Here is a 17,208-nt window from a genome sequence, read left to right on the forward strand (position 1 = left end):
TGTGACCTCCTACCTTTCCAGGTGAAAGTTGCTAGGAAGATCTACCCCATACACGGGAGTTCATATTCCCTACGACTGAGCCTCGACTATTCTGACATAATGAGGTGGAGATAGTATACTCGCCCAGTCCTGAGTCCACCTAGCTTTACAAATCTCTCCCAGGGCTCACAAGACATGGAATTTCTATTTGCCTTGACATTTCAGTATTTTTAGCTTCCTTACCACCATCTCCTATTTCCTTTTCTTGTGTAGATTAGAAACTTGAACAGCCTTTGGCCTGGTCTATACATTACTGCCAGTGATTTTTCTAAAACAAGAAATGATAATGTTCCCACCTCTGATGAAATCCTCTTGAGATTCTTCACCCTTCAAGATAAAACCCATCCTTTCTCGTGTGACCCCTCTGGCTCTCTTTGGCAGCCTCTGCCTCCCTCACCAGACTCCTCTCTCAGCTCTTCTCTCCGTGTTACCCCCAACACTACCACCAGACGGGACTCCCCCAAGCACCGTCGCCTCACTTTCCTCTGAAATTTTGAACATACACTCCTTTGCCTGAAACATTCTCCCTTCCATTCTCCTTATTGATTTTGAAGAACTCTTTTTTTAAAAAATTTATTAAAAACATATCCCTTTAAAAAACAGTCTACTTTATTTATGGCTGTGCTGGGTCTTCATTGCCATATGCAGCCTTCCTCTAGCTGCGGACAGTGGGGCTCCTCTCCAGTCGCAGTGGACTTTTTTGTGGCAGCTTCTCTTGTTGTGGAGCATGGGCTCTAGGGGTGCAGGCTTCAGTAGCCGAGGCCTGCGAGCTTCGTTGCCCTGTGGCATGTGGGATCTTCCCACACCAGGGATCACACCTGAGTCCCCTGCATTGGCGGGTGGATCCCTAACCACTGGACCACCAGGGAAGCCCTGAAAAACTCTTTTGACACTCAGCTTGGATGTGACCTTCTGATTTCCTTTCCTGACCCTTTCCGTCTGGGTCAGCTGCCCCTCTTCTGGGTCCTCATTATATCTACACAGACTCTGCCATGACTCCTGTCCTCCTACCAGCCCCTCTACATGGTGAGTTCCTTGGGCTCAGAAATCCTTTCTGTCTCCCCACCTGGCTCACCCCCAACTCTTGAAATGTTTGGATGGAATCACAGAACCCTGGAGAGAATCTCAGCCATCCTCATACATGGAGGTGCAGGAATGCCCTCCCCAGAGACTATAAACTAAGTGCCAAATGAAAGTGCAGAGAAGAGAGAGGCAGCAGTGCATGGGGGAGCCCCGTCTGGTGATAGTTTTAGGGGTAACATGGAGAAGAGAGCTGAGAGAGGAGTCCAGTGAGGGAGGCAGAGACTGTCATAAAGAGCCCAAGGAGTCACACACACATGCTTTGGATGCCAGCCTCTTCTGTGTTTAGGGGCAGAGTGTGAACACCATCCACTCTGGTATTCTTGCCTGGAAAATCCCATGGACGGAGGAGCCTGGTAGGCTGCAGTCCATGGGGCCGCTAAGTTGGACACGACTGAGCAACTTCACTTTCGCTTTTCACTTTCATTCATTGGAGAAGGAAATGGCAACCCACTCTAGTGTTCTTGCCTGGAGAATCCCAGGGACGGGGCAGCCTGGTGGGTTGCCGTCTATGGGGTCACACAGAGTCGGACACGACTGAGGTGACTTAGCAGTAGCAGTAGCAGTGAATACCATCTGCAGCAGAGACTAAAGTGAGAGGGAGAAGGGCCACTGGCTCTTCTTGGGTATCTAAGTGTCCTGGGAAAGGGTGTGGCTGGACCTACTCTGTGTTAGTGTGGTCCTTTGGAGAGAGGGCAGGGGAGAGCGTGACAGGGTGGCAGGTGTTGGAACAGCTCTACATGCTCTTAGAGCTAGACTGTGCTCTAGAAAGCAGCCATGACTGTGAATGGAGAGAATTTTAACTTCATATCCCAATAATGGAGCCCCACATCAGCCACCCAGCTAGGCAAGTGTCTATGCATCAGGCAAGACCAAGCTTTACCAACAAGGCTGTGTGGCAGCAAGATGGCACAGGAGGCTACAAGGATGTAATAATCTCTTCCCACCTGACTTCAGCAGATGGAGTGTCCTGGGGTTCTTAAACTGTTGCTTGGAGGAGCCCTAAGAAAAGGGATTCTGGACCACCTGGCTGGTGTGTGCTTGAATGATTATTGAACATAGAACACTGCAGTTGATGGACAGTGGTGTTGACTGCAAAGTGGTGAGGAACCCAGTAGCCCACCAGGTGCCCCTTGCAGTTCTGATGCTCTGATGGAGCATCTTTCCCTCTTAAATAGGTGCTTGGTGACTCCCAAAGGGCTCCCGGGGAGTTTGGCTAAATAGGATACAGTTCTTAAGTGTCAGAGGAAGTGCAGTATTATTTTGTATTGGCCTACTTTAATTTTATGGCAATTCTGAGGTTACTAGGGTCTAGAGGCCCATAATATCTGTCTCTTGTTTGATCTGATTGACCAGTGGGTTCAGGAGCTGCTGGCCTGATCGATCTACTAGCAATTAACTCTTTGGTCTTTCACCTGGTGGTCAGAGGGCATTGATGATGATTGGCCATGACATTTCCTTTTGAAATCCTCATAAGTTTTACTCCACCCTCTTGCCTTTTTCAAGGGCTCCTCAACAGACTTTTCTACTCCTCAGTGACAACTAACATGGCTCACAGTACTACTTTTAGCATTGATTTCTGAGGTTTTGGGGGTCACAGATCCCTTTGAGAATCTGGAACTCCTTCATAAGAGGAAAAGCACCCCTCCAGATATGCAGAGGCGCATAATTCCAGTGAGTATCAGAGGTTCTTCGACCTCAGATTCAGCCTGCAATCTACAAGCTTGTGTACAAGTTTGACCTTGCACAGAACCTTGCTCCCGTGACCTTCCCTATAAGACTTTACCTCTTGCATTACTGATTCTGTCTTTGGTTCCCCTGACCTTCTACTTCAAGCCTATTGATCGTCAGCTCCACTCAACTCTACTTGCTGTAGTTGTCACAACAGAGACGTCATTCATTGTTACTTGAAATTTTTCCTTTGCAGAGAATCCAAACTCAGCTTCTCCCAGGTTGCTAACCCTTTTCCCTTTCCCTCTCATCCCCCTTTGTATCTATTGAAGCTTATTTTGGGTCACATCATTTCCATAATTCTTTTGACATTTCTCAGATCAGTTGAGCCAACCTGACCCTTCACAGAGCCTCATGTCTACAATGGGGCATCTCAGGGTTGCTTTTCCTCGTGTCTTAGAATCTCGACTCCTTAATGTTGTATATGTGTCAGCTGAGGAGGGCTCACTCTCATGTCTACCCTATCAGCTCTTCCCCTCAAGGTGCTGAGAGTGACTGGATAAGGTTGCTAAACCATGTTGGCAGGGTGCTTACAAATTCAGACTAAGTTACTAAACTGGGCTCTCAGAGCAGTTCACACACTTTCTTCACCTTTTTCTAATTCCCTATTTCTGTGCTACTCAAGATGTTGTTCAAGGGCCAGCAGCGAAAGCACTGCCTATGAACTTAAACAAATGCAAAATAGAAGGCTCTTCTGGAACTACTGTATCAGAATGTGCAGTTTTAACGATATCCCTAAGTGAATCATGAACGATCAAGAAACACTCTCCTGTCTGTTCCCCACAGGAGTTGTTCTAATTTTTTTTTCCCATAATACTTCATTCTTGATTCCTCTGTGGATGAGTGTATCAGTCAGGGACCAGTTGGGAAAATAGAAACCATCCTAAGGATTTCAGAAATAATTCAGAAATAATTCAATATAGAAAGTGGTTTATACAGGTGATAGTAGGGCCAGGAACCCAAACAGGAGTTGGTGAAATAAACCAGAGATTAACAATATGACAGAAGCCATGACCTCCGTAGGCTGCCGGGACCAGGGGAAGAGGTGACATAACTGGTGCCCAGGGAGACCAGGCTTATCTAGCAGGAGATGGAGCCTCAGAGAAGACGCCACTACTGGACGCAAAAATGAATTACCTTGTTTTCTTTCATTTTCTCACCTTCTACTCTGCCCTCAGCCACCTCACGTTAGACCCAGCCAGATGTCAGCTGACAAGGGAGCCTAGGAAACGGGGAAAGGCAAAAAAAAAAAAAAAAAAGGCATTGAAAGGCAAATGAGTCAAACAGCCACCTCCTCCTCCTGCTTCGCTTATACTTCCTTCCACCTGACCTCGGAATATGTCTTTGGCCACCTTTCCTTCCTTCTGGTCAATCCTGGAAAAAAGGTCTCTCTTATTTTTTCTAAGAGAGCTGAAATTGGTATAAATTGTAATTAAAATGCTTATGAAACACAGAATATCTAGGGTAGACCCTCCCAGCTCTAAACATCTCTAGAATGTGAATGAATTATCTTTTAAAATCAGGTGTTAATGATTCTTTTGAAATGATGCTATGGATTGTGGAGAAATTGCTGCTGAAACCCTTTAGGAAAAATGCTTCCTACTCTGAAACAGGTGCCAATACCTCTCCTAATTTGTATAAGTGATACGGATTAGGTGCTAACTAAATATGGACAAGCTATTTCTGTTACTCAGGTGCTAACTAAATATGGACAAGCTATTTCTGTTACACAAGTCATTGACATTTAGATTTAATAATCACTTATTAGAGCTTAGGACTTCCCTGGTGGCTCAGATGGTAAAGCATCTGCTTACAATGTGGGAAACCCAGGTTCGATCCCTGGGTCAGGAAGATCCTCTGGAGGAAATGGCAACCCACTCCAGTACTCTTGCCTAGAAAATCCCATGGATGGAAGAGCCTGGTAGGCTACATACAGTCCACGGGGTCACAAAGAGTCAGACACGACTGAGCAATCAAAATATTAGAGCTTCCCAGGTGGTGCTAATGGTAAAGAACCTGCCTGCCAATGCAGGAGACATGAGTTTGACCTCTGGGTCGGGAAAGTCCCCTGGAGGAGGGCATGGCAACCTACTCCAGTATTCTTACCTGGAGAATTCCATGGACAGAGGAGCCTGGTAGGCTAAAGTCCATACGGTTGCAAAGGGTCACATACGACTGAAGCGACTTAGCATGTAGCACACATTCACTTATTAAAATGAAAAATGATCATTCTAGGACTTCCCTGGGAGTCCAGTGGTTAAGACTCTGTGCTTCGGATGCAGGGGAACCCAGGATCGATCCCTAATTAGGGAGCTAAGATCTCACATGCTGTGTTGTGCAGTCAAAAATTTTTTAAAAAAGAATAATTTTTGTCCCTGAGTGCTTTCTCACTGTCATCTCCCTTCTATAGAAAAGGATATTGAGGGCAATGATATCAAAGCCTGAAACCATCATCTCCTTTACAGTTGTACAGTGAGGAGGTATAAAGAGCACAAAAATAATCTCACCAATGAACTAATTCCCACCAGCCTTTCTCTGAGTTGATTTATCTGACTTGGGAGGACTCAGCTGAGAGAAGACGGCCCGACTTTTCAGAAACATGCAGGAAAGCACATCTGCATCTGCATTCCAAGATTTAAAAGTAGTGTGGAGCCGCCTGACCTACCTGGAGCTCACGGATTGGATGCTTGCTGCCTGAGGACCTTGCTGGTGTCAGTCTGAGTCCCCAGTGCACTGCCCGTGCCCCTCTCCGCACCCCCAACCCCGAGCCCAGCTCTGTGCCTGACGCATGGTGGAAACCCAAAGTCTGCTGAATAAATAAAACAACTCAGAGTCCGTTGACCTTAGTTCCTGTTTGTTGACTGTGCCACTTTCAGCGTTTCATGGAAACTGAGTCTCAGTCCCACCATCTGTAAAATGGGAATGATAATACTGACTCCATATTTACTTCACAGTATTTGAGCGACTTCACTTTCACTTTTCACTTTCATGCATTGGAGAAGGAAATGGCAACCCACTCCAGTATTCTTGCCTGGAGAATCCCAGGAACGGGGGAGCCTGGTGGGTTGCCGTCTATGGGGTCGCACAGAGTCGGACACGACTGAAGCAACTTAGCAGCAGCATTGTTGTTAAAATAAGATCATGTTTGAGATTTTGTCCTGGTAAGCAAAGAAATCATTTGTATAATGCTCTAAATTTAATTTTAAAAATTAATTTTTTTTAATTTTAAAAATTTAGAGCCTCAAATTTTAAAAAACCCACATACCTGTGCTTGCACATTTATTAAGATGTACCCAAGTGAAATGTGTCAGCTCCTCCTCCTGGATACTGTTTCCTTCACTGGTGTGTAACAATGTATAAGAGCTGACTGAACTGCATAATAAAAATCAAATGCCAGCTTTTTATAGACTTGGCCAAAACAGTGCCACCCAAAACACCATTTTAAATTGCAAGAAATCAGAGGACATTTCATTCATTTGCTTTTTATTGTTGTTGACACATACACTTCAATTTTAATGCTCATTGCAGATCCACATGTAAAGGGGAAAAAAAGGCTCTTATCCTAATCTAGCAGAAAGCAGAGCTATCGGCATGAAGGACAACACAATAACAAAATACGTTGGCTTTTCATCCATACTTATCTAAATTAGAAACATGCTGTCCTTCACAGGGGCTCTAACAACACATGGGCAGAAGCAGTACCAAGGAGGGATAGCAGGTCACATGAATTCCACACTGAGTCTTCACTTTACTCTGGGTCCTTATCTTCATCCGAAAAGTGGGGGACTGACTTCTTTGCAACAACATTGTCCAGTCTCTGTCCTTGTAGATATGGATTGACACTCTGAAAAATATATATGGTTTAGAATCATACGTGAATAACAGATACAGACATCTCACAGAAGAGGTGAACGAGAACTCCTCCTCACCTATTGGGTTAACTAGATAACAGTGGAGCCTACCACCTACCAATTGATGACTTCGGCGCACTAATCAGTACCTCAGTAGGCAGAGAAACACTGACTGACAGATGTATCTACTTACGTCTTTCACACAACACATTATCAGATGCAGTTTGGTCCCACTCCCTTTTTTGGAATAAAGATTGGAAGTGAACCAGCTAATAAACCCTCACTATTAACTTAGATACAAAGCCTCACACGAAACAGAATTATTATCCCATGGCCTTAGAGAAGAGAGAATACAAACTGAATTAAACCATTTTACAAGAAGAGTGTTCTAAAGAAGAGGACAGAATGTAACCAAATGGGAAGAGTGGTCACAGATTACCTGCTGCTGTGACTGACTCTTCCAAAGCAGCATTCCACTTAAAAAGGACTCATCAAGGGCTCTAGCTATCACTGTCACCTTCTCTCAGTCAAATTCAAAAGCAGAAGGAAAGGAAATTATACAGAAAGCTTCTTTATTTATTATTATTTTTTAGGATGTATAAAATTGTGATATTTTACTTTAAAAATTTTTATTGTCATATAGCTGATTAACAATTTAGCTTCAGGAGTACAGCAAATACATATATCCACTCTTTTTTTTTTAAGATTCTCTTCCCATATAGGCCATTACAGAGTAGTGAGTGGAGTTTCCTGTGCTATGTAGCAGGTTCTTACTAGTTACTTATTTTATATATAGTAATGTGTATAGTGAAAATTGCTCAGTTGTGTCCGATTCTTTGTGACCCCATGGACTATACAACCCATGGAATTCTCCAGGCCAAAATACTGGAGTGGGTAGCCATTCCCTTCTCCAGGGGATCGTCCCAACCCAGGTATTGAGCCCAGGTCTCCCACATTGCAGGCAGATTCTTTACCAGCTGAGCCACCAGGGAAGCATAATGTGTATATTGCAGTCCCAATTTATTCTGTCTCCCCCTTATTCCCTGGTAACCGTAAGTTTGTTTTCTACATCTGTGACTCCAAACTACAGAGGTATTACCTTATTGGTCAGAATGGTCATCAAAAATCTACAAACACTAAATGCTGGAGAGGGTGTGGGAAAAAAGGAACCCTCCTACACTGTTGATAGGAATGTACATTGGTACATCCACTACAGAGAACAGTATGGAGGTTCCTTAAAATAACTAAAAATACAACTATCATATGATTCAGCAATCTACTGTTGGGCATATACCCAGAGAAATAATTTGAAAAGATACATGCACTCCAAAGCTCATTGCAGCACTATTTACAATAGCAGGACATGGAAGCAGCCTAAACATCCATCAACAGAGGAATGGATAAAGAAGATGGGGTACATATATACAATTGAATATTATTTAGCTATAAAAAAGAACAAAATAATGCCATTTGCAGCAACATGGATGAACCTAGAGATTGTCTTACTGAGTGAAGCAAGTCAGACACATAAAGACAAATGACACACGATATCGCTTACATGTAGAATAAAAAAAAAGAGTGCAAATGAACTTATTTACATAACTCCTTTATTTTTGACTCAAGACTCCACTGTCTGAAATTCTTTTCATCTGTTTGTATTCTGAATGAGTCAACGTTTTTCCATTCCTTATTTTATATCTATTTTTTGAGGTTTGGATTTGAACTAGGAATTGGAGTTTTACAACAGTATTTAGCAAGCAGACAAAAATTCAAGTTTTGAAAGGTATTTGTTTATTGAGGTTGTCTTCCAATAACTAAACACAAATATAAGAAAGAAACTGTAGTTACAACGTATCTGCAATCCCATGGCACCTCTAGGCCCCATGGATGAATGGAGGCATTTCACAAGAGGTCTCTCTTGCCCATGGGACATTGTCTGCTATGACTTTTGAGCAGACATTCTCCTAAACAGAAGGCCTGGAATCTGAATTTAGTATTTAAAAATGCACTTCCACATTCTGATAGGTAAAAGTATGAATGATGAAAGGCCCAACTTATCCTGCAAAAATGCATCACAAACAAGCTGAGAATTACAAAGTATGCAATGTTCTCATTGATCTGAAAAGTGCTATGTCACCAAATAACAGTACTTTGCTGGGAAGCATCTTTGAAACATTTTTAAAAACTACTTTTTTATATTAGGAATTGTCAACTAGAATGGCCTGGCTTAACCCAGAGAATCATTTCAGAATCTCTGGCTAGGTGGAGCCCGTATGGACTGAAAAAGTATATTCAGTACTACAATTTTTTTTTTCTTAGTAAAAATATATTCTGAAATTTCTAACATATTTAAAAGGATATGAAATATTCATTTAAAAATATTTTTTCTAAGCTATGTTCTTCAATATGATTTTTGAGCATTTAAAAAAATTTGATATTGACATATAGCTGATTAACAATGTTGTGATAGTTTCATGTGGTGAGCAAAGGGACTCAGTCATACATATACATGTATCCCTTCATGACAGTCATGTTTATCAAATACAGAAATATAGGGTTGACAAACTCTTTAAGATAAGTAGCAGATCTCAAATATTAACAAGATACCTCCTAAGAATTAAAAATTTGTTGCCATTTAAAAGGTCATTTATTGACCTTTTCTTCTTGAACCAACTAGGAATTCAACTGGAATTTGAGCAAATTTAGAAAGCTACATAAAACCACCCAAGGCTCCATTGTAATTCTGGGGAGAAGCCTTCCTGGTAAGGGACTGTCATGAGAGCAAGTCCTTCTGCCCAGACCTAGGCCGCAACAAATGAAGCAGGGAATGAAGGAACTGAATTAATGAGGAAGTAAAAGGAGCAATCACTTGAACTTCTTTTATAAATGTCTGAGTACTGAATCCTACATACAAGGTTAATAATAACGATGATGTGTGTGCATGCTCAGTTTCTCAGTTGTGTCTGACTTTTTGGTGACCCCATGGACTGTAGCCTACTAGGCTCCTCTGTTCATGGGGTCCCAGGCAAGAATACTGGAGTGGGTTGCCATTTCCTCCTTCAGGGGATCTCCCTGACCCAGGGATCGAATCCTCGTCTCCTGCATCAGCAGGCATATTCTTTACCACTGAGCCACCAGGGAAGCCCAATAGTGATGGTACTTGGTTTTAAATACCTTCTGAAGAACTCAAGGCACTTAGATATTTACCTTCTCTCTTGGGTGAGAGACTCGCTAGGTCACACAGTTGCTATTTCACAACTGATAGAACCACTGGGATTGGACCCCTGCCTCTGATGACCTCTGGAAACCCAAAGCAGATGCTGTGCTTCACTGGAGAAAGCCCTGATTTTTCACAATAGCAAGCCCATAATTTCTTCATATTGATTTGCATACTGGAGGGAGCCGTCAAAGTCATGAATCAAGATGGGAACATAATCTGAGGTCTGATGACAGGGAAGGTAAGTTCTGTTTCTCCTCCAGACCTGAGAGGCCCCTGGTTTATGGCATGAGCATGGATCTTTGAAGATGTCTGAAAATAGGAAGAACTTGATACCTCTGAGTCAAAACGACCCTATTTTCATAAATTCTCAGCCTTTCCTATGTGGAGTAAGATGAAGCCAAAGTAAAATCCTTTATAACATGTGTCCTAGCCAAATTGAGTTTTGGTCATCACTGGTCTCATACCAAAATGACCTAAATCATGACCTGCAGTCATTAACCAAGGCAGGCCAAGAGGAATAGTGAGCCAGGCAGTAGAGACAATTAAAGCTTCATGCTAAGACACCCATTTCAGTATGGTCACTGTTCTTATTTGGAAATGTCCTTATTGCACCATGGGGAGACATACAAGCCATCTTACTGGTAAATTATGTGTATTCTGAACTCCTGGAATATAATTTCTTGATGTTCTCTCAAGACCACATTACACCCTTCAGACCTTCCCTGCCACCATCTACCACTGAAAACTGTAATCATCCAAGAAAAATCTCTGAAAAACCCCATTAACTCTCTGAACATCTGTTTCCAAAGCAAAGCTTTGCTTCTTGAATAGAAAACTGGTCATGGGTCTTCTGTATTTTGTCAGGCAGCACAGGGGCTTGGAACTTTCCATTTTGGGGGCCTGAGGAATTCATGCTGAGTCCAGAAAACCTATACCTCTTCAAGCATTCTGACTAGATTTGGCAAAACTATTCAGAAAGGCCACAATGACCACTGTCCAAACTCCCCAGTTTTGCCAGGATCCAGGTACTTCCTATTCTAAATAAATAGTCAGTGGCCTTGCGTGTATGGTTTGGTTTGTATATTTTAACTAAGATGGTTACTATCTGGCAGCATTTTATTATGGAACAAGCAGACTTTAACTTTTAAAATCTGATTAAAAAAAAAAAAAAAGCAGGTGGGACTTCCCTGGTGGCCCAGTGATTGAGACTCCATGCTGCCAATGTTGTAGGCAGAAGCAGGTTGTGGGAGGGGCACAGGTTCAATGCCCGGTGGGGGAACTAAGATCCCACATGCTGTTCAATGCTGCCAAAATTCTGCCTCTAAATGGCAGGTGGCCCGGCACTTTTGTCTAAAAAGGCACCAACCACCGGCCACTTGTTCAGTCTCAATACCATCAACTACACTGGAAGCCCAAAGTCAAGTGACATCAGCTTTACAAGAGGAATCACTGTAGTGGCTAAGTGAACAGCACCTTGGGCAGCCCTGGGATGGTGAATAACTAACCCTGCAAATTCCAGTCAGTAAACAAATGAAATGGATCTAGTGGATTTTTACATCAATCTATCTGGACCAAGAAAAAACAGCATGCAGAAGGAATGAGATTTGTTCATGTCATCTTTTGCCCCGACATTTCTTCAAAATTATTGCCTGGAGCAGGCAGTTCAACACTTCCTGGTTCTTGGTTCCAGTTTTTATGTAACTGATGCAGATGGATTTGTGGGCAGTTTCCCCCAGTGGCCTATAGATCCTTTGAGGAAGGACATATACTCCTGTACTCCCCACATCCCTATCTACATCCACGGGTGGGATGCAACTGACTTTTTGTGAGTGCAATGATGGTGGTGGATTTGCCACAAAACTTACTGTGCCAGATGAATAACCAAAAAGGACCTTCTGTATAGCACAGGGAACTCTGCTCAGTGTTATGTGGCAGCCTAGATGGGAGGGGAGTTTGGGGAAGAACGGATACATGTATATGTATGGCTGAGTCCCTTTGCTGTCCACCTGAAACAATCACAACATTGTATAGTAATGCCTGTACTCCAATACAAAATAAGTTTAAAGTTAAAAAAAAAAAAAATTAAGCTTGTCCAGTGGGAAAGGATGGGGGAAGGGATAGTTAGGGAGTTGGGGAAGGGATAGTTAGGGAATTTGGGAAGGTCATGTACACACTGCTATATTTAAAATGAATAATAACAAACTTTAAACGATACAATAGACCAGTTAGACCTAATTGATATCTATAGGACATTTCATCCCAAAACAATGAATTTCACCTTTTTCTCAAGCGCACATGGAACCTTCTCCAGGATAGATCACATCCTGGGCCATAAAGCTAGCCTTGGTAAATTCAAAAAAATAGAAATCATTCCAAGCATCTTTTCTGACCACAATGCAGTAAGATTAGATCTCAGTTACAGGAGAAAAACTATTAAAAATTCCAACATATGGAGGCTGAACAACACGCTGCTGAATAACCAACAAATCACAGAAGAAATCAAAAAAGAAAATCAAAATTTGCATAGAAACAAATGAAAATGAAAACACAACAACCCCAAACCTGTGGGACACAGTAAAAGCAGTCCTAAGGGGAAAGTTCATAGCAATACAGGCACACCTCAAGAAACAAGAAAAAAGTCAAATAAACAACCTAACTCTACACCTAAAGCAACTAGAAAAGGAAGAAATGAAGAACCCCAGGGTTAGTAGAAGGAAAGAAATCTTAAAAATTAGAGCAGAAATAAATGCAAAAGAAACAAAAGAGACCATAGCAAAAATCAACAAAGCCAAAAGCTGGTTCTTTGAAAGGATAAATAAAATTGACAAACCATTAGCCAGACTCATCAAGAAACAAAGGGAGAAAAATGAAATCAATAAAATTAGAAACGAAAATGGAGAGATCACAACAGACAACACAGAAATACAAAGGATCATAAGAGACTATTATCAACAATTATATGCCAATAAAATGGACAACGAGGAAGAAATGGACAAATTCTTAGAAAAGTACAACTTTCCAAAACTCGACCAGGAAGAAATAGAAAACCTTAACAGACCCATCACAAGCACGGAAATTGAAACTGTAATCAAAAATCTTCCAGCAAACAAAAGCCCAGGTCCAGACGGCTTCACAGCTGAATTCTACCAAAAATTTAGAGAAGAGCTAACACCTATCCTGCTCAAATTCTTCCAGAAAATTGCAGAGGAAGGTAAACTTCCAAACTCATTCTATGAGGCCACCATCACCCTAATACCAAAACCTGACAAAGATCCCACAAAAAAAGAAAACTACAGGCCAATATCACTGATGAACATAGATGCAAAAATCCTAAACAAAATTCTAGCAATCAGAATCCAACAACACATTAAAAAGATCATACACCATGACCAAGTGGGCTTTATCCCAGGGATGCAAGGATTCTTCAATATCCGCAAATCAATCAATGTAATACACCACATTAACAAATTGAAAAACAAAAACCATATGATTATCTCAATAGATGCAGAGAAAGCCTTTGACAAAATTCAACACCCATTTATGATAAAAACTCTCCAGAAAGCAGGAATAGAAGGAACATATCTCAACATAATAAAAGCTATATATGACAAACCCACAGCAAACATTATCCTCAATGGTGAAAAATTGAAAGCATTTCCTCTAAAGTCAGGAACAAGACAAGGGTGCCCACTTTCACCATTACTATTCAACATAGTTTTGGAAGTTTTGGCCACAGCAATCAGAGCAGAAAAAGAAATAAAAGGAATCCAAATTGGAAAAGAAGAAGTAAAACTCTCACTATTTGCAGATGACATGATCCTCTACATAGAAAACCCTAAAGACTCCACCAGAAAATTACTAGAACTAATCAATGATTATAGTAAAGTTGCAGGATATAAAATCAACACACAGAAATCCCTTGCATTCCTATACACTAATAATGAGAAAACAGAAAGAGAAATTAAGGAAACAATTCCATTCACCATTGCAACGAAAAGAATAAAATACTTAGGAATATATCTACCTAAAGAAACTAAAGACCTATATATAGAAAACTATAAAACACTGGTGAAAGAAATCAAAGAGGACACTAATAGATGGAGAAATATACCATGTTCATGGATTGGAAGAATCAATATAGTGAAAATGAGTATACTACCCAAAGCAATTTATAGATTCAATGCAATCCCTATCAAGCTACCAACAGTATTCTTCACAGAGCTAGAACAAATAATTTCACAATTTGTATGGAAATACAAAAAACCTCGAATAGCCAAAGCGATCTTGAGAAAGAAAAATGGAACTGGAGGAATCAACCTACCTGACTTCAGGCTCTACTACAAAGCCACAGTTATCAAGACAGTATGGTCCTGGCACAAAGACAGAAATATAGATCAATGGAACAAAATAGAAAGCCCAGAGATAAATCCACGCACATATGGACACCTTATCTTTGACAAAGGAGGCAAGAATATACAATGGATTAAAGACAATCTCTTTAACAAGTGGTGCTGGGAAATCTGGTCAACCACTTGTAAAAGAATGAAACTAGAACACTTTCTAACACCATATACAAAAATAAACTCAAAATGGATTAAAGATCTCAACGTAAGACCAGAAACTATAAAACTCCTAGAGGAGAACATAGGCAAAACACTCTCTGACATACATCACAGCAGGATCCTCTATGACCCACCTCCCAGAATATTGGAAATAAAAGCAAAAATAAACAAATGGGACCTAATTAAACTTAAAAGCTTCTGCACATCAAAGGAAACTATCAGCAAGGTGAAAAGACAGCCTTCAGAATGGGAGAAAATAATAGCAAATGAAGCAACCGACAAACAACTAATCTCAAAAATATACAAGCAACTCCTCCAGCTCAACTCCAGAAAAATAAATGACCCAATCAAAAAATGGGCCAAAGATCTAAATAGACATTTCTCCAAAGAAGACATACAGATGGCTAACAAACACATGAAAAGATGCTCAACATCACTCATTATCAGAGAAATGCAAATCAAAACCACTATGAGGTACCATTTCACACCAGTCAGAATGGCTGCGATCCAAAAGTCTACAAATAATAAATGCTGGAGAGGGTGTGGAGAAAAGGGAACCCTCTTAACACTGTTGGTGGGAATGCAAACTAGTCCAGCCACTATGGAGAACAGTGTGGAGATTCCTTAAAAAACTGGAAATAGAACTGCCTTATGATCCAGCAATCCCACTGCTGGGCATACACACTGAGGAAACCAGAAGGGAAAGAGACACGTGTACCCCAATGTTCATCGCAGCACTGTTTATAATAGCCAGGACATGGAAGCAACCTAGATGTCCATCAGCAGATGAATGGATAAGAAAGCTGTGGTACATATACACAATGGAGTATTACTCAGCCGTTAAAAAGAATACATTTGAATCAGTTCTAATGAGGTGGATGAAACTGGAGCCTATTATACAGAGTGAAGTAAGCCAGAAAGAAAAACACCAATACAGTATACTAACGCATATATATGGAATTTAGAAAGATGGTAACGATAACCCTGTATACGAGACAGCAAAAGAGACACTGATGTATAGAACAGTCTTATGGACTCTGTGGGAGAGGGAGAGGGTGGGAAGATTTGGGAGAATGGCATTGAAACATGTGAAATGTCATGTATGAAACGAGATGCCAGTCCAGGTTCAATGCACGATGCTGGATGCTTGGGGCTGGTGCACTGGGACGACCCAGAGGGATGGTATGGGGAGGGAGGAGGGAGGAGGGTCCAGGATGGGGAACACATGTACACCTGTGGTGGATTCATTTTGATATTTGGCAAAACTAATACAATTATGTAAGGTTTAAAAATAAAATAAAATTACTTAAAAAAAATAAATAAAATGAATAATAATAATAATTAAAAAATAAAATAAAAAATAAATTCCAGAATGACCAACAAGGACCTACTGCACAGCACATGGAACTCAGCTCAATGTTATGTGGCAGCCTGTATGGGAGGGGAGTTTCGGGCAGAATGGAATCATGTATGTGTATGGCTGAGTCCCTCTGCTGTCTACCTGACACTATCACATACTGTACAGTAATGGCTACACTCTGATACAAAATAACCAGATTGAAAAAGAACTTGGTATGCCACTAAAAATTACATGCTACAGCCTGGAGAAGACATCACAGAAGCCAAGGGCAGACTTTCTAGGCACAGTTATCACTAGGAACCACTGTTCAGCCTCGCCCTCATGCAGGACCGTACATGAAAGGGCTCTGCTACTTTCTGTTACCGCCCGAGGGTAACAGCCTGTCAACTGCCCCGCTCAGAAAGCTCTAGGCATCCCCCAGCCTCACAGCCAGTCAGACGTTACCCTCCGCTTGCGTCTCTGTCCTCCCTTCATCTTCTCATAAAGGAGCTTCTTGTTCTGGAGTTGAGAGAAAAGAAAACAAATGCAGAAGTATGGATCACATTTGGTCAATGGCTATTATATCCTCGGTGTGTCCCCCTGGATATTTGCATACACATATTTTAGAAACAAAACCAGATGAAAGGAGTGTTGTGTCAGAAAGATAGACCACAAGAGAAAAGCCGGTGTTGTGCAGCTTTTAATAAAGTTCTCTGTGATGCCCCAAGGCACACCCATGTCATCAACAATCATATAAATCAGAAAATACGACATTCTAACACACAAGGGGCACTGGAGACCCATCTCCTCACTTTGAACAGCCTTTGTTTAAAACAAACAATTTTATCTTATTTTACTTTAGTGTCTAACTCCCTTTTTATGAGCTGTACACATAAACTGTTCTCTAGAGGAGTGTCTGACTATTAGCAACAATCCTCTATGTAAATAAACGAGACATCTGACTTCTGCAACCCTTCCTCTTGTGGCTTGAGTCAGTGCCCCCAGTCAAGACAATCGGAAAACCATTTGGTCTATAACATTTTTAATAGAGTGAACCTTTTAAAAACTGCCAAAAATCTTCTTGGCAGAAGAAAAGCTATGTTGTTGAGAGGGGTGCAGGACAGGCTCTGTTACCACAGTTTGTATAAGTGTTTCCACATATTTCTGGATTTCAAACACACAGTGGATTTAAATGAGCTCTAGAATATCACATGCACGTTGAATATATTTCCCTTCTATTGGGATTATAAGAGACAGGACACTTAACCTGAAGAGAGAATGGGAAATGGGGAACTGGGGGCTTTCTCAAGTTGTTTACTTTTTTCAAAAATTTTTTTCCATCAGAAGGGAGATAACATATAAAAGAGGTGATTCATCTTACTCTAA

General features: G+C 41.3%; 1 protein-coding gene across 7 annotated transcripts in view; it reads right to left on the bottom strand.

The window, feature by feature from the left end:
- Nucleotides 1-6,316: 6,316 nt before the first annotated feature.
- Nucleotides 6,317-17,208, bottom strand: part of SCG5 (secretogranin V) — a 59,101-nt gene continuing 48,209 nt past the window's right edge. For 4 of the 7 annotated variants that reach the window (XM_019968469.2, XM_019968468.2, XM_070797230.1 and 1 more), the window contains 2 exons: nucleotides 16,288-16,341; nucleotides 6,317-6,694 (listed from right to left, as the gene is read on the bottom strand). In XM_019968469.2, coding sequence (XP_019824028.1) covers nucleotides 6,599-6,694; nucleotides 16,288-16,341 — 150 coding nt within the window. In that variant the 3' untranslated portion in view covers nucleotides 6,317-6,598. The remainder of the gene's footprint in view (nucleotides 6,695-16,287; nucleotides 16,342-17,208) is intronic. The other 3 variants (XM_070797233.1, XM_070797231.1, XM_070797232.1) reach the window with 1 other exon arrangement.

The sequence above is a fragment of the Bos indicus genome, chromosome 10 (genome assembly GCF_029378745.1).
Source record: "Bos indicus isolate NIAB-ARS_2022 breed Sahiwal x Tharparkar chromosome 10, NIAB-ARS_B.indTharparkar_mat_pri_1.0, whole genome shotgun sequence".
Taxonomy (NCBI): Eukaryota; Metazoa; Chordata; class Mammalia; order Artiodactyla; family Bovidae; genus Bos; species Bos indicus.